Below are 24,812 nucleotides of genomic sequence, written 5' to 3'. Positions count from 1 at the left end.
CCAGTCATTAATAGAAATAAAACCCAGAACTTTACAAATGAGTGACAAGTGGCAAAACCATTGTACTATGAAATGCCTGAACGTTACTATCCTAAGTCATGCCAAAGAGAATTTAGGTTTCCAACCCTAATGATGTTGCCTCTAGACCTGTGTCACCCTGTGACACAGGTCTAGAGGCAATGCATTCTCAGCAAGTGCATGCATATGAAATTAAATTTACAAGTAGTCATGATATCTTGAATGTTTGTTTGGGTATGACACACAGACAATTTAAGAAAAAAAACAAAGAGCTTTATATTTGGATAAATAGCAAATACAAGTTACAAAGAACACGTTTTCCTCATTAGCCAACACTCTCAAACTCTGATGTAAGGTGAAAGTTCAAAAAACATGCAATATACCAAGTATAAATGCTATTCTCTCTCTCTCTCTCTCTCTCTCTCTCTCTCTCTCTCTCTCTCTCTCTCTCTCCCCAGAATAAGAAATGAACTTCCCAAAAGTTTGCAGTTAGGATGAATTCCTTGCAAGTTTGCTTTATATTTAACATTTTTTCTTCAGTAAGTGTTTACAGTCCTTACAACAGCAATTTGTTATTCAATGAAGCACAGAAACATTTATTCAATCAACTTATCTAAGTTAACCTGGAGCAAATCTTATTTAACTGACCATTTTCCACTGTGTGTGTATTATGGTATGAATTTTATTATCTATGGTTACTGTATTGTAAATTCTTCCCTGAAAGGCTTCCTGGAAATCAGGAACTGCTTCTACCTAGGCAACATCAGAATCCTTCTAAATACACCAGAAAATTTAAAGAACAGCATATAAAAACTGACTGTGGTCACAAGCTTTACTAGTATGCACATGCACATAGATCCAAATTATACAACCTGACAATTACTTAGAACATCAACAAAATCTTACATTAGTGTAACCTCTTTAATGAACCACTTCACTATCTTCTTCTTTAACAAATATCTGTTATCAATTCTTGCATGTCTGTCTGGTAATCTCTGGCCAGCTCGCTAGACAGACACTGTTTTTGAGTAAAAGTTTAAGCTACAGCAATGGTAGGTTATTCAGCCAAAGCATTATGACATGTAATAAAACAGGTTATGCAAAACTGTCAGGCTCCTTTCAGATACCTACTGCAAGAATTTCTCTACATACAAGTAAAATTCTATTTTATACAATGTCTTATTTGCAAGAATAAGATGCTGTATAAAAGTGCTGTGTGAGCACTCGCTTGAGCAAATGCCCACACAGCAACAACATGGCATTGTCTCAGTTGGGCTCACATCTGATATATATATAAAGTGACTTACACATAAATTAATGAAAGTTATATAGGTAACTCAGAAAATAAACATAATTATCGATTCCACAACTATGTGAATAATAGACACTGAATATATACATAATAAATTTGATAGTATAAACCAGAGCTATGATGCTCAATACATTCTATGTTGATTTCAATATTTGTAAAAGAATAAGAGAAGTTAACCTCAATGTGAAAGAGAAGTTAACCTCAATGTGATACACAGAACACTTCTGTATGATACTCTCCAGAAATTAAAACAAATAAAACATTAACACAAAATAATTACAGTAAAAAAATAAATTGAAAACAATTAAAAAATAATTTAAAAAAGATTTTTTAATGATTTAGAAAGGAAAATTGTTTTTTAATGATTTAGAAAGGAAAATTGTTTTTTAAAATTTACGTTAAACTTTTTAAAATTAATTTTTGTGTTCAATTTATTTTTTTTTACTGTAATCATTTTGCATTAATGTTTTATTTATTTTAATTTCTGGAGAGTATCATACAGAAATGTTTTACGCATCATATTCAGGTAAACTTCTCTTATTCTTTTACAAATACATAATAAATATATAGTGCTCACGTTGGATGCATGAAATTTTTACTGTAAACAGTTTCAGCCCAGATTCTCAGCATACATACCTGCCAATATTACTTGTTTGTGTGGTGAACAGTGAGGATATAGGCACATTTTAAAAAGAATGACAATAATGAAAATCTGTCTTCAGTATGCTGTTCTACAGCTTTTTGCTATGTAGTGCTTTTCTTTACATTTGGTAATGTGAGCGTTAAATTTTTCATTGGCATAAATGGATGGCTGAAAAGATATTACTAGAACTAACAAACAAAACATGAAGTGTGGCATATTTTATTACAATATAAACTTATAATACAGGGTGTCTCAAAGGTCACTGTGTATTTTGGTGAAACTGTGATTTTCAAATAAATTTCATTACAAGTATATTTATTCTTTTTTACATAAAACATAAGTATTTGTAATGTGTTAGAGATGTTTTTATAATTTTTATTAATTTTTTAATGTTTTCTTTTCAGACCATAATTCATGATGAATGTTCAAGAGCAAATTTTTGTGGTAACATCCCACATCAAAGGAATGAAGTTTTCTGAAATTAGGAAAGATTTAAGGAGCTTTCATAGTCCTGGTCCTACAGACAATGCGATTCGTGCACTGGTGAATAAGTTTAAAAGAACTAGGTCTGTGCATGACGAGGAGAGATGTAGGTGCCCAAGGACAGCATATGAAAGTGTTGAATGAATTTGAGAAATGTTCGAAGAAGACCAAAAATTATCAGTTAGGGAGGGATCTCGAAGACTGAATCTACCAAAGACATCAGTTCACAGAATTTTGCATCAGACACTGATGAAAAAGCCCTACCACGTCCAACTGTTGCATGACCTGCATGAAGATTTTCCATGTCGATGAGTAATGTGGGTAGAACTTGTCGATCAAATCCAAAATAACAGCTTAATGGAACACACTATGAAACGTCCTTGAAAATGCTGAAAATACCATAGTTTCACAAAACTTCATTCCTTTGATGTGGGACGTCACAACAAAAATTTGCTCTTGAATGTTCATCATGAATTATGGGTCTGAAAAGAAAACATTAAAAAATTAATAAAAATTATAATAACATCTCTAACACATTACAAATACTTATGTTTTATGTAAAAAAGAATAAATATACTTGTCGTAATGAAATTTATTTGAAAATTACAATGATTCACCAAAATACGCAATGACTTTTGGGACACCTTGTATTATTACATATTAGTTTATCTGCTAATTTTTTTTTAAATTTGCATTCAATGATTATAGATTCAAAAATAGGGATTTTCAAATTAAATTTTTTACCTCTCCTTCCCAGCCTCTGATGTTTCCAGATATCACCTCTAATTCCATCTCTTTTTGTCTTCTCATGTCAAGACAAGCAGCCTACAATATATATTTTTGTATTTAACTCTATATCAGATACATAATGTTCAACATTATAGGGTAATGGTGGCAAACCATTAACTCAAGGTGAAATGTTAGCAACCACCAAAGGTTGATGGTTGCCAAACTAAAATTATATTTTACTTGTTATATTTTAAAGTATTTTATTATTCTATTATGACTAAGGCGCATTTAGGGCTAGAGCCTCATTCTATTATGTTATTATGTTATTCTATTATGTTATTTTGTATAAAAAAAATTTAAAATGCATTGTCACCTCTGATCTTCCTCTCTTTATATGATATTTGCAAAACTGATTCTATTTAACAGCTTTTAATTTGGCCAAATTAACATACAAATCTCATGAACAAAAGCTATTTTTGATAACTAATGGTAAAAATTACTCTTTCAACAATGGTTTGCCATCACATTACTAGATAATTCTTATTACAAGGATGTTCAAAACACCAGTAATAACTAAAATATAAAAAATAGAGTACTATATTGTAGATACTTTCAATAATCGGTTAATACAGCTGTTCAAATTAATTGTAAAATTAAAGTCCATCAATCCACAAATGGCATAACTTACTATTAGAAGAGCCAAGAGGAAATATGATATTAAGTTAGCTTTTGATATTGCATTTTTGTTTATTTATTTAATTCACTCACCACATTTATGGCCATAATGGCTAGGAGGGCAAACATTCTGCCATTTTACAACTTATTGTTACAGAAGGTTGGTGATATTAGTACATTTTCAAATAAGTATCAATTTCATTAACTGAAAAGGTTTTAGGGCTGAAAGCCTCACACTATGGACAATTCATTAATCAAACAAGTTAGTGCATAGCATCATTTTAGTTTATAGTAAATCATTGAAGTAGATGAAATGACATCGTTTTTGTTATATCTCATATTGTAAATGCCTTCATAATGAGTTGCCCTGATATTGCTCTACCTCAAATAAGTGATGCTTCGCCAGTGGAGAAGACTGTTACTTTTCTCGGTAGATACCACCACCCAGACAGCACCGTTACAAGGCTTTTTGACCTCTCACCGATTATACACTTTGGCCTCGCAGCATATTTAGTCTGAGGTTTTCAGCCCTAAAACCGTTTTAGTCTTTACTGTCACACACACACACACACACACACACACACACACACACACACACACACACACACACACACACACACACACACACACACACACACCTGACATCTCTCATATTGTGGAGTTACATTTCATAATTGGGTTGTCACTTATTGAATCATCAGGGTACTCACTCACCCAACCATCCACCGATGAGAGGCCAAAAAGCCTTGACACGGACATGGTGCAGTCTGGATGATGGTATCCGCCGAGAATAAGAAACATTAGTCTTCTTCACAGGTGAAGCATTGGTCATTTGAGGTAATGCAAATTGTTGTGAAGGCATTATAACAATATGATATACAGTAGAACCTTGTTGATCCAGACCCCATTACCTGGACTTTCTGTTAATCCAGAATAAATTTTCAGTATCGAAAAAAATATATAATTCTGTTCACTGACATTTTGGAGGGGGTTTAAAATTTAAAACAATAAAAACGATAAGCAATCAATAACAAAGAACACTGCATGCACAAATTGCAACTAACACGATATGTGCAAGTGAGAACGGAGTAACAAGTTATGAAACTTAAAAAATAGGAATGAAGAGAACATTCTGAAAATTTATTTATGTTTTTGATATGACTGATGATTTCATGGAAGCGGAAACATATGTCACCATAATAACGTAAAAACCCACAGAATTCCAGCTGTCGGTATTATTGCAAATTCAATAAGATTGTGTTTACTATCCGTTTATATTGATTGCACTAACAGAAAAGATTGCATATAGTAGTGGCATGTGATGCAAGAAAGCAAGTGTATGAGCTTATGCAGCATCAGCCAAAAAAAAAAAAAAAAAAAACACACCATTCCCTCCAAATGCCTGTCCAGTTCCACCTTAAATTTATTCAACCTATCAACTTCCACAACGACAGATGGAAGTTTGTTCCAGCAATTAACCACCCGCTGGCTAAAGGCAAATTTCCGCACATCTATTCTACATAGATGTGCGGAAATCTATTCTATTCTACATAGATGTGTGGAAGGATCCCATCAGAATTCAGCGTGCTCAACCCATTCAAGGCCTTATACACCTCAATCAGATCACCGCGCAGGTGCCTAGTCTCCAGCCACTGCAATTTGCAGAACTTAAGCCTCTCTTGGAAAGAGGATCCCTTCATTACCCTCACCAATCTTGTTGCCCTTCTCTGTACACGTTCAAGTAAATCTACATCCTTCCTAAAATGAGGCCTCCAGACCTGTATGCAGTACTCAAGACGTGGCCTGACCATTGCCTTATACAGATGGACAATCACCTCCTTCTCCCTGCTAGCAAAATTCCTATATATCATTGACAAAACCCCATGACCTGCCCTGGCAGCCTGTCTGCATTGCTCAGAAAACTTCATATCTGACTGCACAATTACTCCCAGGTCTTTTTCATTTTCTACCACCTTAAGTGTAGTACCACACAGTTGGTACGTTTCTCTGGGGTTACTTCTACCCATATGCAGTACTTTGCATTTGTCAAGGTTAAACTTCAGTTGCCACTTCTTAGCACATCTGCCCAAATTATCTAGATCCTGTTGCAGTAGCACACTGCCATTACTGTCATTAACAACCCTGCCAACCTTCCTTTGTATCATCTGCAAACTTCGACATTAAGCCTGATATACCTTCATCAATATCATTGATAAATATACAAAGCAACAGTGGACCTAACACCGAACCCTGTGGGACTCCACTAATAACATTAGTCCACGAAGAGCAGCACCCATTGATTACCACCCTGTCTTCTCCCAATTAAATCCTTTCATCCATTGTAGCAACTTACCCTTAATACCATTCTGCTCCAATTTGTACAATAGTCTTCCATGCACAACAGTGTCAAAAGCTTTTCTGAAATCCAAATATATGATATCAAAATTATTTTTTGCATCCAGTTCCTTTGTAACCACATCATAATATCCTATCAAATTTGTCAGACAAGACTTTCCCTTAACAAACCCATGCTGTGTCTGAATTATTGCTGCAGTCTTGTCTAGATGATCCTGCAATGCATCTTTAACCAGTGACTCCATTATTTTACCTGGAACAGAAGTTAAACTAACTGGTCTATAATTACTCGTGTCACCCTTCTATCGCCCTTTGTGAATTGGGGATACATTTGTAAATCTCCAGTCCGTGGGAACCTCCCCTGAGTCCAAGGATGCTCTCATAATTATGGTTAAGGTTTGCTTAGTTGCTTTGCCGCCTCCTTTAATATAACTGGATCAATCCCATCCACCCCAGATGCTTTTCTTATGTTTAACTTCAACAATTTCTCCTCCACTTTGCTTTCAGTTATTACAAAATCATTAAGTATCCTGCTACAATTTGATAACCTTCTGCCATTTTCAAACCTTAATAATTCCTCATGTGTGAATGCAGATGCAAAATACTCATTCAGTTTGTTTGCTATCTGAGCAGGATCATCAACAGTCGAACCATTGATGTCAAGGTGGACCAATCAGATTCATCCCCTTCCTTTTAGACTTTATATAAGTATAACCAGATAATCTGCTGATAACCGGATCAAGAGTAGTACTTTCTCTGGTTGCCTCTCGAACATGCTGCTGCAGAAAATAATCATCCAATAAATCCACAAAAGTCTGACTAGGGTGTGACCGACCAACCCACAAGTTCCAGTCAATATCTGGGCAGTTAAAATCCCCCATTATAAGACATTCTGATTTACTAGCCCACTCTATTTCTTTGTACAATTGTTCATTGTACTCATTCGAGTCATTGAACAATTCGAGTCTGCAATATATATATCACATATATATTGCAGAGAAATAGATTGCACTAACAGAAAAGCCTAATAAACAGGGGACTGCTAATTGTTTTATGGTTGTGACCTCCAGAAATCCAACTGGACCATATGGTATGGTCAGAGACAATCGTAGGGTAATCTCGAGTGCTGGCCTATTCAGTTGACAGCTGCAGCTAGCACTGTCCATACGTACATGCATTAATTTTGAAAGTGAGTTTCAAAATTAAAGCAAAAAAAATTGACTATTTCAAGTAAACTTCTCGAATATAGTTATTTGTTTTGTGTTGTAATATTTTTTTTTATGTTTAATTCGTGTAATATAATGTTCTACATTAAACCTTTATTGCTTTGTACAGTATTTTGTTTACTTACCATGTTCTTTTACTTTTTATAATTTTTACTTTAAAATATTGTTTTATTAATTTAATATAAAAACCAATTTGGTTAAAATTTTGTCATTTAGAAACTTTAAATAAAAACTGGTATGTTAAAGATAACTTCCGGTTAATCCGAACTTTCACCAATCCGGACCGAATGTGGTCCCATCAAGTCTGCATTAACAGGGTTCTACTGTATAACAAAAATGATGCTATGCACTAACTTGTTTGATTTCATTAACTGATAGCAGAGATAAATCACATAGCTTATATACTGAAGGGCAGAAGTAATTAATTTTATACTGAAGGACAGAAGAAGTAATTAAACTTAGTAATATTGTTATTTTAACAGCTGAACTTCTATTTAAGTTTTATTTCCATTATTATGGATAGACTTTACTATCTTAAGCTGCACAGTTAAGGAGTTCCCCCTCAACCATAAATATGTCAACGGAATGCATTCTGAACTTCAATAGGGGGAATGGCTTTCATACCATTCCCCCCACCCCTTCATTTACATCACTGTAATTAAGATCAATATTTAGACATGTTAGTGCATATGCATCATGTCTATATGCAGTGAAGTTTGTACTGTTTTGAGCATATAGAATAGTAGACCAGATTGCTTGTAGTTATTTAAGCTTAGCCTTGCTTTTTAGAATACACGACAGTTTGTTTTTTTCATTCTATAATTCTCTCAGATGCAGGAAAGAGATACAGTCTAACTTCTTTAATAGCTTCAATTTCTGCACAACACTCAAATGCGCATACTTTCTCTTTTGGCTCATTTTCTTAGGGACCATAGTGATACACTGAAAATGAAGTTATAATAAAGAAATAGGCCACAAATGAGTGCACAATGATATGAGAGCAAGTTTAACCATAAATAGACTGGGATACTTGCTTGTGACTCACGAGTTCCTGGTTGCCTCTATTTCATTGGCTCACTCAGAATATACTCTGACACCAGTCACTTTTTTCTTACATTAAATACAAAGTACATTAAATTGAGGTCTTACTGTTATAACAGTAAATAGTCAGATAGTATATTTTAATTTAATCCATCAAAAAGATAAAGTTAACTACAGAAATCAAGAAGCACCAAATCTAAGGATTTTTCATTAATTATACATACAGCGATATCCCTGTAGACAAAAATTGCTCTCTGAGTATCTCCACGGTCAATATGACTTTCCTGTTAAAAAGAAATTCAAGGTAAATAAATATCAAATAATTTTACCCATCCTTTAATGCTAGAAATATATTTCATAATACAAACTATATACAATATACAAACTAAACAAAGAATTAAAATTAAAATTAAAGAAAATAAAATTTGAAGAATTAAAATGCAAATTTTCATTATTAGAATTACTGTATGGAGTTAAAAGTTTTGTCTGATATAATGGATAAGAATTTAACTGAGCAAAGTTTTTGTCCCATGTAGGCTATGTTTAAAATCAATGGGTTCCCAATATTTTTGAATAAGTGGACCTGAAATCAATAGCCAAACTGCGCCTGAAAAAGGAAATGTGAATATATTATCACTCACTAATCTAATGACTAAATTAAGAAACTTTTTTATAAGAAATACTGCATTCCTGCATTCCTTATATATGAATATAAATCAGAGAAATTCTAAAGTACTCATGTAGTTTAATAATCTCATCCATTAATGGTGATAACTGAATTCTAAAAAACATTTGTCACTTATGTGGTCAACAGCTGATTAACAAAATCAAATTATTAGGGAACTTACATGCAAGCGTCAATACAGTTTTTGATTGCAGTCTGGTTTTCAAAATAAAAATAACCATTCTAAAACATCCTCACATATATCGTAAATGTGGTCTGGATTAGATTGTAAGTTCCATGCGGATGGTATAAGTCAATGTTCTAAGTGGAGGGTATATATATCACTTGAAGGACTAATGACAGCATTAGTCAAATCCTTTATATCAGATTAAATTCTGTAACTCCATATAGTCACTTTGAGGATGAGAATTTTCATTTTCACTCCAAAATATGTATGTGTTAAATTTTATTTCTATACAATACTGTCACTTGTGTTAGTTGGCATTAGACATATAGTGCTAGGAAGCCACAGATTTCTGAAGCACTAGTCAAAGAAATTAATAATAATAAATAATAAAATAAATAGCTAAATAAAAAGTGATACAAAAATATTGTTTTAAAGCACTTCCTTGTTGCTCACTCCATACAGCCTTTCTATATGGACTTTTGTAATGTTTCCTAAGTTTGTGTATGATGGATATTTTTTTTATTTTAACTAAACAGAAAGAGGACATCAACACTGGATGTTAATTTACTAAACTGCCCTTTATGGTTAAAGAACCAGGTACAACAATAAACACTATGCTGCTGATAAAGGATACCCAATGATATGTATAGTGAATAAAAAATTTCTAAGTAAAGCAGATCCCCCTCCCCCAAATCTCTTGAGTCATGCTGTATGATTGATGTCTTTGGAAGTCATGATGGACATCATGGTGAGATGATGTTATCACATTTTGAGGGTATAGCTCTAAAACAGTAATGTGGACCCAGTTGGTCAAGATGCTGAGCCTTTTGCAAGTACTAATGACCTCACACAGATTATTCATTTACCTCCCAGAATATCAGACAATCGTAACCACACAGCCAATGTTCTTGATCTTCTTCTCACAAATAACCCTTCAATATACATGGTCGAGGTAAGTGGTCCTCCAGGCATCTCAGATCACAACTTGGTGTTGACCCCTTCTCCAATGGAGCCTTTGTCTCAAGGCCATTTTCATCCTCATGTTGTTTGGCATTATAAAAATGAAAATTGGAATGAGCTGCAACATTTCTATTCTTCTTTTCTTTGGTTGGATTACTGTTTTAAATCTTCTGGCATCAATGTTTGCTCAGATCTTGTCAGTGAAATTATTCTTATAGGGATGAGATCCTTTATTCCTCACTCCACCTTAAAATCTCATCCTTTATCTAAACCTTGGTTTTCCAATAAATGTGCTAAGGCTGTTCAAGAGAAGAATGTTGCAATCATAATTGGCTTGTTTCAAAATCTCCAGGTTCATTTTCTGCTTACACCAAAGCTCGCAACAATTGTAAAGCATTTATTAATCAGCCCAAACTATAATTTCAACGGGCTAAGAGTAGAAAACTGCATCTTGTCCAAATGGTAGTTGAGCATTCTGGGCTCTTGTCAAGCCTACTGGCTACAACTTTTTCCCATGTCTACTTCCACCCCTGTTAAAACTTGTTGGTTCTACTATTGTCACCTCAGCTAAAGATAAAGCCAGCCTGTGAGCATCCTACTTTTCTTCAATTCCTGTATTAATGATCTTGGTAAACCACCTCCTACCATTCCAGTATACTCCATTCAATGCCTCCTGCGATCTTCCGACAAAAGGATATCAAAAGAATTTTGAACAATCTCGATGCTAAGCACGTTCCAGATCCTGATAGTATTTCTCCACTTCGTCTCAAAATCTGTGCTCCTGAGCTTACTCCTGCTGTGTTGCCTTTTTACACTTTCTTATTCCAGTGGTGTTTTTTCTTCAGCTTGGAAATTTGCTCACAATTTTTCATATTGAAATACTCCAAAAGTTGATTTAAATTAAAAAGGGAATAATGCTGTCACAGTGTGTGTCAAAAAGTAAATTTTGTCTGTATAAAAACTTACCAATCCTCCACCACTGAGCACATATATAAGGAAACTGTCATCCTTATTGCTGAAATAAACAATAGAATCGATCAACATAATAACAACAGGAATGACAGTCAAATGTTCTGAATAGTTCTCAACACATCAATGAAAAGCATTGGGTTTGTTTCCAAGAAGACAGAACTACATCATGCAAAAATAAACAATGTTAGTTAACTGACACTTGGTAGTTGGGGGGTCCCTTATTTTAAAAATCACAGGTTCAGAAACTAGATTTCTATGACTTAATAACTGTTCAGTCTTGAAAAAGAAAATACAAAACACACAAAACCATGATGTAACAAGGTTTTTGTACTGACTCTTTGGAACATTAAATAAAACATACAATACATAAACTTTCCTCTTTTTATCGAACAGCTTTATCTCTTAATACATTGCAGTTAAATAATGTTAAGATAAGCAAATAGAAAAAGGTGGCCACCTGCTTAAAAATAAACTTTTGCCTCACTTAATATAAGAATCTCAACAGCTTAAAAAGAATTCTTTGAAATCCTTTTGAAAAAAGCATTAAGGTATTACTCATTAAGCCTTTTAAGTGCAGTTTGCATTATAAAGAATTTTTGTCAAAGATTCTTTTATTGGGCCTAAATTTTTCTGACAAGTTATTTTTAAATTGGCCATTAGCAATTCCCTTTTAGAACATGATAAATCTTTTCCTAAGTTCTTGATTTGCATTCCCTTCTTTACAGTTTTACCTTCTTTATCTAAAAGATAAAGAAGAATACAAGCTTCGCCTATAACAAAATTTCATTAAAGGGAAAAATATCTGTAATCCAGAGGCTTTCTAACAATGCAATCAAACACTGAAAATAAGCAACAATACTTAATTTTTTCATTTCCTATTCAATGTGCTGTAAGAATTAAAAACTGACAGTTCACAATTCTGAATACCTTAGTTTCAAATTACACAATATCATAAATTGCTTCTACACTTATACTTCTGCATCATAAAAAAACATAACTTAAATATTTAAGTTAAACTGGCATTTCTTAAGCTAACTTTTTAAAACTTGCTGCTACAAAACCATAAACTTATCACAACAGCTGTCTTGTTTCTTGATTTCTTATCTCTCCCCTTAATAATACTTTGTTTCCAGATATACGAGTAATGGTGAAAAGAATAAACGATTAGTCGACTTCCTTATACTAGAGTATGTAAACATGACCACTGAAGTTAAAGTACAGTTGAACTTGGTTATAACGAGCATCAATGGGACCGACAATTTCCTTGTTATAAACATTACTCACTATATAACTGATATAGTGAGTAATATACAGAAGACCTTAACGGAATGAGACAAATGCAAATAGCAGTAAGACGACACAGAGGAGCTGACTATACAGACCTTGGACTGACTACAAAATGCACTAAAAAAAACAAGTGACAATATAATGTCTAACCACAAGAGGCATAATTATCGCCAATGGAAGCAAAAAAACACCGTTAAATAGTCATGACATCAGAACAAAGGGACACTGCTCCAAGACCTTGCAGCATAGACCCACTACAAAATAACAAAAGGTAGTGTAAAGACTAGAAAACATCATGGAAGGGATAAATCCCCATAGTGACAGCCAGTAGATTTGATTATGACCAGAAAATAGGACCCAGACCACATACAGTCTGGAAGGATGACATCCCAGATTTAACTCCTCTATAAGTGTCCTACCTGAATGGGACTCAATGGCTTGCTTTTCAGGGCCTGCAAAACTGATGGAGACCATATACAGTGGCACTTTCACGCCAAGACAGCCTATTGGCAACCCAAATCAGCACTCTTTAGTGGATCTTTCTTCCCAAGCTCCTGTGGAGGGAGGGAGAGGCTTGCCTCTCCTTCCCTCCTCTCCCCAATTTTCTCACTCTGGTGGGGCACAGGCATGCCTCACTGCCTGCAGGGGCCATCTACTCTATCAGCCCCTTACTTCCAATTTCTTCCCTCGTCTTCAGCCTCCCCCCCCCCAAACTTTTGTCTTCCACAGCATTTAGCCCTACATGTTTGTTTTGCAAATTACAGTGTTTGGAGACTAGGCACCGGCAAGGTGATCTGATAGAGGTGTATAAAGCCTTGAATGGTTTGAGCACACTCAATGCTGATGGGATTCTTCCTCTTGCTCAGAATAATCACCTGAGAGGGCATAAATTCAAATTGAGGTAAGACAGATGTAGGATAGATGTGCGGAAATTTGCCTTTAGCCAGCGGGTAGTTGGTTGGTGGAACAGACTTCCATCCCTTGTTGCGGATAGCCTAAACAAATTTAAGGCTCAGCTGGACAGGTATTTCGAACGAATGGAGGGGTGAAGTGCAAGGTTTTTTTTTTTTTTTTTTGGCTGATGCTGCATAAGCTTGCTTTCTTGCATCTTATGCCTCTACTAATGGTAATGTCAAAAATTAAAAAATATATCAAAATTCTTGCCCGAACCTATTTGGCATTTAAAACATTTTTTTACCATATAGCCCTATGTCGCATACTATTAACACTAACTTGTTAAGTATCACTAATTCCAACTGCAATTCACCCCCCCCCCCTTTTTTTTTGTCCTAGCCACTGAAATCTCAGGAAATTAAGTGGCAGGATCTGCCAGAGTACAAATATTGGTAACAACCGGCTGGCCTTCCTGTGGCTGGTATTGGTAAAGTCGAGTCTCACTAGGGACCCAGCGGCTAACAGGCCAGACGAACAATGGGCACAACATACTACACAGTACATACCCCACACACTTTTAAATCCCTAGCTTGTCCAATACATAGAACATATGCGGAGATGGGAGAAATCCCAGGCGCCGTCAGACCCTCAACATACCTAATATATCAGTGACGAGTTAAATCTACCTCCTATTTTTTTTAAATTCTCAATAACCTGATAAAAAGATAGATTCAAAAAACAAAAGAAATATTAGAGAGAAAAATAATATTAGTATATAGCTACATTATTTGTATTAATATGATTGTATTCAGTTTAAAAATCAATCCAGCCAACTGTTGTTGCATACAAAATCGTCGTGTCCAAATTGTTTAGCAAATTTTTCCACTTGAGCCTTCAAAGCTCAGACCGCCTATTGAAAATCCAGTGTTTCTTTGTGTAGTGAACCATTGAAGCAATGCTTCATCGATGTTTGTAACCTTGCACTTTCTAAAATTTTCTTTTTTTTTGATTATGTTCTTTTCCAGTGCCAATATATAAACATTTATTCTATCAATGTTGATACTGTTGAAGAGGACAAAGAAAACTTTTTACACACCAACGTTTTTTGCATCACGTTCTAACTCACGAATAATTTCGACTTTTTCATGAATCGAGAGAGAGACTTTCTTTTGTTGGTATACATGTTTCCGAAAGAAGAGTTCGTTTCTAACTGATTTTACTTTAAAATGACAGTAAACTGATTTGCATACAAAATTCTTAGATGTCCTGAAATGCACACAAAGTTTTTAGCAGTTCTGTTTCCAAAATGCTTAGAAGTCCTGAAATAAATTTATGGTTTAGTGAATACGAGACTATCTGTAAATAGGGTGATGTGACAAGTGGAATGCCAATACACTATTGTATGTATAGCCCCGTCCCCAAAAGGACAAGGTCATAAACTGGGCACTAATCCAATGCAGGTGGTCATAAAAGCTAAGTCACTCTTTTCATTTTTATCTATTCCAATAATTGGTTTTTTCAACTACCCGAGAAATTAAGAATGTTCGCATAGTTACCGAAATTTGTACAATATATCCGTGTAGTACATGTGTTATAACAGCGTGCAATTGTATGGGAATACAAGTAAATTAAAATCATTATGGCTTTTTGCTCGTTACAGCCATGATCTCGTTATAACCAAGATTGACTGTATATCTTTAACACGAGTGTGAAAAAACACAGATTCAGTAAACAAGAACATTAATTAAAAACAAAATTAAAGGTATCAGTTGCAATCAGGAATATATTTTAAGTAAAATCTACATAAACAAGACATAGGCAAAAGTTTTTAAGGCCCACAAATAATATTTCTAGTATAGTAGAATGATCTGAAACAATGAGAATGAGGATATTTCAGAAAACTGATTTTAAATGCATCAAGAGTATAAAAGAAGATAAGTAGGAACAAGTAAGTTAATGTATGCAGTGCATTACATTTCATGTGTATTTGCAAATATTAATAATTGATTAACAAAAAAAAAAAAAAAAAAAAAAGAGTGAAACGAACAAAAGGCAAAAACTTTTAAATGATACCTGAAAAAATTTAATTTCTGTGCACCTGCCACAGTCTATTTATTCTTACAACCAGTACTTGGCAACAAACAATATATCCAGTGATTCAGCTACTACATATGGTATATGAATACCTTATGTGATATGCATGGAAATAATAATAACAACAACTAGGGGTCTTCGCCCCTGCTTGCTTTGCTTGCCAACACATGCGCATGCTTTTCTATGTAAAATGTAGAGGTATAATGGAGTAAGTAAAATCTTTTCTACATAAAAGACACACCTGTTAAAACACACTGATCAATATCTAATCAGGAAATGATCTATGTAATTATTTACCTGTGCATTTGTAGCGATGTAATTGCCTCGCCCTCTTGTACCATGTGACCCGCATCCCTCTTCTCCCATTGTCTACCCCCCCCCCCCAACAATGTGACATTCTCAAGGTAGAATAAATATCACTACGTAATTATTTACGTGCATTTACATAGGTTACTTAGGAAAAGGCCTCCTGCTTTGGGTTCCATAATGCATGGGGAATATTGTTGCATCCGAAAGAGCAAGACTAAAATATTTATGAACTATACAAATATTTAAAATATTTGCAAATATACAAACTATATCGGGTCTCTTCATCAGCTGACATTACAATGGAATATCAAATGATGCCAGACGTGGTCATGTATTAGACAGTGCACAAGGTTGGTGAACATTATGGAGGCAGTTGTTTGTTATTTGGTTTTTAGGAGCATTAGCAACTAAGGCCATATTGCTCCGGGATACGGAGGATGCGGACCTTTCCGCATCCTCCGTATTTGGTGGTGACAGGCTCGAACCCCAGTCTAATCAAGAAGCGTGTGCTATGCACTGCTGCTCCTTCCCACCTGGCTACGGAGGCGCCCAAGGCAGGTGTCTTTCAATGTGCAGAATGTTGGCATGTATCCCAAGTAGGCACTTTACAATGTCAACAGCAAGTGTCTGATTCTGCCCAGTAATCCATCTGTGTTCCTTCCATTTAACATTCACCAACCCCATGCTTCACTATCTAATGCATGACCATATGATAAAGGCCGCCGTAGCCTAGTGGTCAGGAGCGCGGGTGCATAAGTACATGTGCCTTGAGTGACCGGGGTTCAAGCCCGTGACTACTGAATACGCTGCTGTTTCTTGTATTCTGTCTATCTTGTGAACTCCTCTGACCGTTTGGTCGTCCCGGAGTATAAACAGAAAATTTATTTATTTATTTTTATTATGATTGTAAATAGTTTAGTTTTTTTGTAAAAATTTGTATAGTTTTGTATTGTACAGTAGAGTACCGATAATGCAAACTAATTGGGACTGGGTGTAGTATGGACTTACGATTTTTGAACATAGCAAAAATACTGTTTCGGAAACAAAAAAAAAAAAAAAAAAAAAACCAGGTTTAATAAGTTTAGAAATAAAATCACTTATCCTAGTTGTACTTATGTATTTTTATTCATAGGTAACAAAACAAATAGAACTTTCAGCCACAATCACACATATGTATAGGCTTTAACGAAAATAATTACTTTTTTTGCATCATTTTCAAACTTTGTTTCCTTATTCTTTCACTCTTTTCAGCAAGAGTAGTTCAGTTGGATAGCATTCAGTTTGTTCCTTGTAGCATGTGTAGGCCCAGTGCTGATGTCATTTTCTTCATAGTTTTCTTCCGTATCATTTATAGGAGCTCCAGTTTCTTTTATATTCACAATTTCATTTTAATTTAAAACACGAAACCCTGTAGCACCAATATCATTTTCCATCCATGTCCTTGCATCACCTTCATCACAATCTTAAAACCCAGGGATTGACTGAAACAAGCTGATCATTTCGTTCAGTATCTGTCCCTCATTTCCTACAGTTTTTTCCAAGTATTTTTTAAATTTTGTGCAGTCAGTGTTCCCACACGTCAGCTAACGTATAGCAGCTGTCCTTGAGACTGAGCTTTTTCGAAAAAGCTTCATGCTTTCTTCATTGCTGATAAAAGTAAACAACGCAGGATAGTGGCATAACTAGGGTTGTGGCACCCAGGGCAAATTAAAAAAAATGGCACCCCTTGAAAACTGTTCTTTTGGAATTTTTGCATTTTTAACCATAAAAAGGCATCCTCCAAATTTGGCACCCAGGACAATTGCCCCACCTGTCTCACCCTAGTTACAACCACTAATGCAAGGCTTATTTTGTGTAGATTCTCTTCAACTTTTCAATGGCTCCCTGGCCAGCGGCTGGAGAAGTGCAGTAATGTTTGATAGAAGAAACATGATGCCAAATCTGTCTTCTATTTTGTTTCTACTGAAGGATGTGATGGCGTGTTGTCTAGGATGAGCAAGACTTTGCCCATTTTGCCTTCTCATCCACGATACTTCTTGACATTCGGAATTAAAATTGTTGGTAAATCATATCAGATTACAGAGTGTCATATTTAGTTAGTACTGTATGTATATTAACTAAGCTGTGGACGTAAGTGTAAATTTATTTTTATTTTGCTAACCTGTGGATAATATTCTTCCAATTTTCAATTATCATTTAATTTTGTTAATTGGTAAGATAATAAAAGTGTAAGTTTGTGCTTTATATCTTCATTTTTATAGCCTGTGGATAATATTCCTCCAATTTTTGCTTATTAGAATTGTGTTTAATGAATCAAAATTCAGTTTGCAAAAGTGGTCACAATAACTGGCGCTTACTGTAATTATTTTATGGCACCAGCATAAAAAAAAAAAAAAAAAATGCTGGCTTGTTCGGATTATTGATGTTTCGAATTAATAATGTTTGGATTTTCGACACTCTACTGTATAATGTTGTTACAGGCAACCCGCATATAACACAGTACTCCTACAACACTGTTTCGCTCTAACAAGATTGATAAATTGTGGCAATCCTTGCACAACATGGTACTTCTACAACAAAGTTTTGCTCTAACAAGGTTTGAGAATTGCTGGAAATCTTGCATAACACGGTATTTTTGAGCTTTTGTGCTAGGAAAACCCTGCTATTACGTTACATGTAAATTTCAACATTTCCATTTCTTTTTGTGAATCCCTGCTGTTGACTCACTAGTTGTTATTGCCTTGGTGATATTTTTTGAAAGCACATTTCTGGAGTTCACTAGCATAAAACAATAAAAACAATATGCAGTTTTTGGTTTGTGTAATCAATTATAAACGGGTAATAAACTTATCTTCTTGCATTTGCTACAGTACCGATAGCTGGAATTCTATGGGTTTTCATAGAATTCCAGCTATTATGGTGAAATGTGTTCCCCCTTCTACGAAATATTTAGTCATATAAAAAATATAAATAAATTTTCAGAAACACGTTACTCCGTATCGTGTTTGTTGCAACTTGTGCATACCGTGTTCGTTGTTATTAATTGCTTATCATTTTTACTGTTTTAAATTTACAACCAAAAAAAAAAAAAAAAAAAAACAGGGTCAGTGAACAGAAATATCAATTAGTATGTACATATTAAAGTACACATTAAGTTTTTTTTTATGTAAGTGTAAATTTATTTTTATTTTGCTGACTGGAAAATATTCTGATTTTCATGTATCATTTAAAACAGGGGTCCACTGCATTTTGTTGGAAAATCGCTGGGTTAGGTTCTGTGCTATTAAACTTGTGCTTGTTTGAGACCATAAAAAATAGTGACTTTGAAGAGTGCAGTTTGTGACTTTTAAAGAAAGCAGAAGGTACATGAAATCTAGATGCTGCAGAAGAGTTTGTGCTTAACAGCGATGAAGACGAAGAAAATTAAATGAACACACATTATCTCACATATAAGTATCACAGCTTGTAAGGGAAGATGTTTATTCAGTTATTACACTAATGATATTAAGAGTAGGAGACCAGCAGAATTACTTAACAAGTACAGGTCACCGTTGAAAAAAAGCCGTGAATTAGGGTTGAATTTGAAGGTGTCTGCAAATCCGCCTAGACACGATAGGAGGGAGTATATGATGAGAGCCTTGTCGATCAATTCGGTCCTGGAGAGATTGTGCAAGGCTCAAGGGATAAAATTTTTTTCAGCCTGGTCTCTGCTTGTTCACAGGAGAGACTGCTTCTATAGGGATGGGATACACTTAAACAGAAAAGGTGCGGGAATATTTGTTGATGCTATCGAGGCAGGGTAAGGTGGGTCGGAAAACTGCTAGCATGGGGGGATACACGGACTAATGTCAAAGGTCATCTGGATAGTAGCTTCAGGTGAGGAAAATGCAGAAGAGAATAGGTTTAATTTCCTTTTCTTTTATTAATTATTACTCGTTTTTTTTTTTTTATCATTGTCTTTTTTATCTTTTTTTTTTTTTTTTTTTTTTTTTTTGCTGGTGCAGCATAACCTTTTTTGCCCCATGCAGCCATTACTAATAATACTAATAAATTAACAGTAGCCACTGGCAGAGGTGAAAGTGATTCTTGCACTGCTTCTACTGGAATGAGCAGCAGCCTGGAAAACAAGATGCAGGGTATTTCAGAGACAGCTGGGAGTCATTGCAGTACAAGTAACCACATGGATTGTGTTAGGGTAGCTAAGAATAGGAACAGGTGCATGTATACTTGTATGTACACCAATGCTAGGAGTTTGGTAAATAAATTTGATGAATTTGAGGTGTTGGTCAAAACATCAAAGGGAGATATTGTTGGGATATCAGAGACATGGTGTCACACAGATATAAGGAATTCAGGGAGTACAATGTGTACAGGAAGGAGAGACAGGATAGGAAGGGAGGAGGGGTTATGCTATTAGTAAAGAAACACATAAAATCCAATGAAGTTCAGCATCGACACTGCTGGACAGTGCAACGTCGAGTCAGTTTGGTGTGACGTAAGCACAGAGAGATCAATATTGAGAGTAGGAGTGTGTTACAGGGCTAATGACTCTGATGAGTACAATAAGGAACTGTACAGGGAAAAAGAGTGGGCCAGTAAATCAGAGTCTTATAATTGGGAATTTTAATTTCCCAGATATTGACTGGAATTTGTGGGTTGGTCACTCACACACTAGCAATGCTTTTGTGGATTTATTGGATGATTGTTTTCTACTTTAGCATGTTAGGGAGACAACTAGCGGGAGTAATACTCTTGATCTGATTATCAGTAGTGATTCTTCATGCATTAAAAATCGGCAGATAAAGGAATCACTAGGTGGTAGTGATCAGTGTGCTCAAGTGGGATTTACTCAAAGAGGTAACTACCATCAGGGGTAAAGGGAAAGGTTTTTGCTTTCGTAAAGGTGACTACATTAAATTCTATATGGTGGGACCAACTGATGATGATGTTACCAACAGTAAATTCAAAATGGGAAGCATTCAAAGAATTAATCTTGGAAGCTACTAGACTTTACATACCAACTAAGAAATATTGTTCAAGATTTAGGCTTAAATGGAAGTCAGATGAACTAATGAGACATGTGGCAGAACATAAAAATGCAAGGGATACATATAAATTAATGGGTGACATGGAAGCCTATGATAGATATAAGCTAGTCTGTAACCAAGTTACAAAGAAGATTAGGCAGGCAAAGGCAGATTATGAGAAATCTTTTGCAAAGGATAGAAAGAAAAACAGTAAAGAGTTCTTTACCTATGTAAACTCTAGAAGGAAAGGGATGAATCAGATTGGTCCACTGAAAATTGATGCTTCAACTGATGATGATCCTGTTCAAGTGGCCAACAAACTAAATGAGTATTTTGCATCTACATTCACACATGAGGAGTTATTCAGGGAGGGGGAATTCCAGAGGTGAATTAAACTCTGGCAGTGAGCTACATGATTTTGTAATAATTGAGAGGAAAGTGGAGGAGAAATTGTTGAAAATAAATATAAAAAAGGCACCCAAGGTGGATGGGATCTATCCAGTTATATTAAATCCATCTTTTGTTGTGGAAGTTGATAGCCTAAATAAATTTAAGGCTGAGGTATTTGGAATGAAAGGAGGGGTAAAATGGGAGCTTTTTTTATTTTTTATTTTATTTTTTGCTAATGCTGCATAAGCTTACTTTCTTGCATCGTATGCCTCTACTAATGCTAATTACTATTTAAGTTACTACTACTCATCCTTGTGGTTGTCAAAGACATTCTCTCAGATATGCCAAACAAGCTGTACTTGCTATCTGTGAGTCTAAAACGCTGGTAGAACTGATATTCGGGTAACACTCAAGTCAAGTGGATCCAATTTCGGCGAAGTCCGGACGGTCTGTGACAGCCAAATCCTCTGCTTGCATCTTCGCGATGGTGGGACTGTTAGTAATCCTGGGTATAACCTCCATGCACAAGTACATGGTGGGTGACCATCCAGGTGTGAACCAACGTAAGCAGGGGTTGAGGTGTGGCACCCACACCACATGGAGGAACGCCACCCCTCTATGATATCAGGCAATACTAGGTGGTAGATGACTCTCATGAACCAGTGCAATACCACCACTTTGCTTATAGGAGGCTTGAAGTGGTGGAACCCGTGTTTAGTCTCTAGAGCTAAGTTCCGGTCAACCCTTCCCCATCTCTTCCATCATGCAGTATGATTGATGACTTTTGAGGTTATGATAAACATCGTGGTGAGATCCAATATTCCTTACATTTCGAGGGTACAGTTCTAAAACGGTGTTCGCAGGCCGGCCGCTAGTTAGTACACCAGACCGAACCTATTGGTAACTCTCTAGGAGGTTTCCGGATCAGCTAGTGTATAATCTTGCTACCTCTACTCTGCCAGATAGTGACTGGAGGGAGTCCAAGTATTGTGTATGCGGGGTGCATTGTCGAGGCCACGTTATGTCAAGGATCTGGGTATATATTCTTACCATGTGTACGCCATATCCAAAAATTTCATTACTTCATACAGCATGTCCCACCCACTTTTTCTTACTATTGAATACACCATGAATTGTCAAACTAATAGAGCAAGCTTATCTGCGAAAAGATCTAAACCTCCCAAGCAGTTCCTAATTCATTTCACAAATATACATGGTCTCAATTCTAATCTCAACGATGTCCATTTCCACTTGCAGTCTGCCAAACCACATGTACTTTTTCTGACAGAATCTCAATTATCGGTTGATTCAACCACTGCTCATCTCAGATGCCCAAATTATTCGCTGTATAATTCTTTTCGCCTGAAAGGTGGTACTTGTGCATATGTCCGTTCTGATATTCTCTGTCAGAGACTTGCCTGGAGACTAGGCACCTGTCTCCAGGTGTCTAGTCTCCTGGAGTGAGAGGAGATCAAAGAGAGGAGATTCCAAATTGGCAATTTGGAATCTCCTCTCTTTGATCTTCTCTGGCTTAAAATCTCTCTACCTCATTGTGTCAAATTCATCTGTTGTCTCTGCCGTTCTCCCAACTCCACTAATCACTTGGAGCTCTTTGACTTCCTCTCTTTGCAACTTGATTTTCTCCAGTCCAACTTTCCTAACAGTGAGGTAATTTTGCTTGGTGATTTTAATGTTCACAACTCCAGCTGGCTTCCGTTTTCTAGTCACACTGACCCAGCTGGTCGAAATGCTGAGGCTTTTGCAATTACTAATGATCTTGCACAGATTGTTCATTTACCTACAAGAATACCAGACAATCCTAATCATACAGCCAATACTCTTGATCTTTTTCTCAAAAACAACCCTTCTAAGTACACGGTCGAAGTGAGAGGTCCTTTAGGCACTTCAGATCACAACTTGGTGATTGTCTCTTCTCCAATGGAGCCTTTATCTCATGGCTATTCCCAACCTCGTATTGTTTGGCATTAAAAGAATGCAAAATGGGATGACCTGCTAGACTTCTTTTCTTCTTTTCCTTGGTCGGATTACTGTTTCAAAACTTCTGATGTCAACGTTTGCTCAGATTGTGTCAGTGAAATTATTCTTGCAGGAATGGAATCCTTTATCCCACACTCCATTTTAAAATCTCGTCCTTTATCTAAACCTTGGTTTTCCAATAAATGTGCTAAGGCTGTTCAAGAGAAGAATGTTGCATATCATAATTGGCTTGTTTCTAATTCTTCAGTTTCATTTTCTGCTCGCAAAGCCTGCAACAATTGTAAAGCAGTTATTAACCAGTCCAAACTAGAGTTAGAACAGGCTAAGAGTAGAAAACTTGCTTCTTGCCCTAATGGTAGCCGAGCATTCTGGTCTCTTGCCAAAGCTATTGGCCTCAACTTTTGCCCTTCTCTGCTCCCACCTCTGTCCAAACCAGATGGTTCTGTCGTCACTTCAGTCAAGGATAAAGCTGACCTGCTAGCATCCCATTTTTCTTTCAACTCATGCATTAAGGATCTTGGTAAAACACCTCCCACTATTCCCAACACGCTCCATTCAATGCCTCCTGTGGTCTTCCGTCAAAAGGATGTCAGAAGGATTTTGACAAATCTTGATGCTAAGAAAGCTCCAGGTCCCAATAGTATGTCTCCACTTGTTCTCAAAACCTGTGCTCCTGAACTTACCCCTATTCTTTGCCGCCTTTTTTCACTTTCTTATTCCAAAGGTGTTTTTTCTTCTGCTTGAAAATTTGCTCATATCCAGCCAGTTCCTAAAAAGGGTGACAAATCCCTCCCATCCAATTATCGTCCCATTGCAATTACTTCTACTCTTTCTAAAGTAATGGAGAAATCAATTAACTGCCAAATTTTAAACTACCTAGAAACCTTCCGTCTGATCAACGATCGCCAGTATGGATTCCGTCAGTGTCGATCCACTGGTGATATTCTGGCTTATGTTACCCATTTATGGACTAATTCAATGGAAAGGTTCGGTGAAACACAACTAGTTGCTCTTGACATCTCAAAGGCTTTCAATCGTGTTTGGCATAAAGGTCTTCTAAACAAGCTTCCATCTTATGGTTTGCCAACTGTTTTTAATAATTGGTTATCCAGTTTTCTCTCTGATTGCTCACTGAGGGTGATGGTAGATGGCTCTCTGTCTTCTAACTTCTCCACTAATGCTGGTGTCCCCAAGGTTCAGTTCTTTCCCCCACTCTTTTCCTCTTGTATATTAATGACCTTCTTCCATTGACTGGAAATCCTATCCATAGTTTTGCCGATGATAGCACATTGCATTCCACTTTCCATTTTGAGAAACCCTTCCTGCTCAATCAGCTTCAACTTCTCGAAAATCCGCTACCAATTCCTTAAATGCCGACCTTCAGGTAATTCTCCAGTGGGGCAAAGACAACTTAGTTGATTTCAACCCTACTAAAATTCAGTCTTGTCTTATATCTCGCAAAAAGGATTCTTCTGCTCCTATGCTTATCTTTAGTGACACTTCGATTTCTAGGCAAAATGATATATCTCTTTTGGGGATTACCCTGAC

At 35.9% G+C, this 24,812-nt stretch overlaps 1 protein-coding gene across 1 annotated transcript in view; it reads right to left on the bottom strand.

Annotated features, from left to right (window-relative positions):
- The window catches only part of LOC150084187 (rho guanine nucleotide exchange factor 7-like), a 276,673-nt gene that overhangs the window by 143,381 nt on the left and 108,480 nt on the right, over positions 1–24,812 (bottom strand). The window contains exons 9-10 of the mRNA XM_090376150.1: positions 8,707–8,766; positions 3,201–3,281 (exon numbers count right to left, since the gene is read on the bottom strand). Coding sequence (XP_090232276.1) covers positions 3,201–3,281; positions 8,707–8,766 — 141 coding nt within the window. The remainder of the gene's footprint in view (positions 1–3,200; positions 3,282–8,706; positions 8,767–24,812) is intronic.

The sequence above is a fragment of the Mastigoproctus giganteus genome, chromosome 6 (assembly GCF_048544385.1).
Source record: "Mastigoproctus giganteus isolate SK-2022 chromosome 6, ASM4854438v1, whole genome shotgun sequence".
Lineage (NCBI taxonomy): Eukaryota > Metazoa > Arthropoda > Arachnida > Uropygi > Thelyphonidae > Mastigoproctus > Mastigoproctus giganteus.
This window is presented reverse-complemented; position numbering and strand designations above follow the sequence as displayed.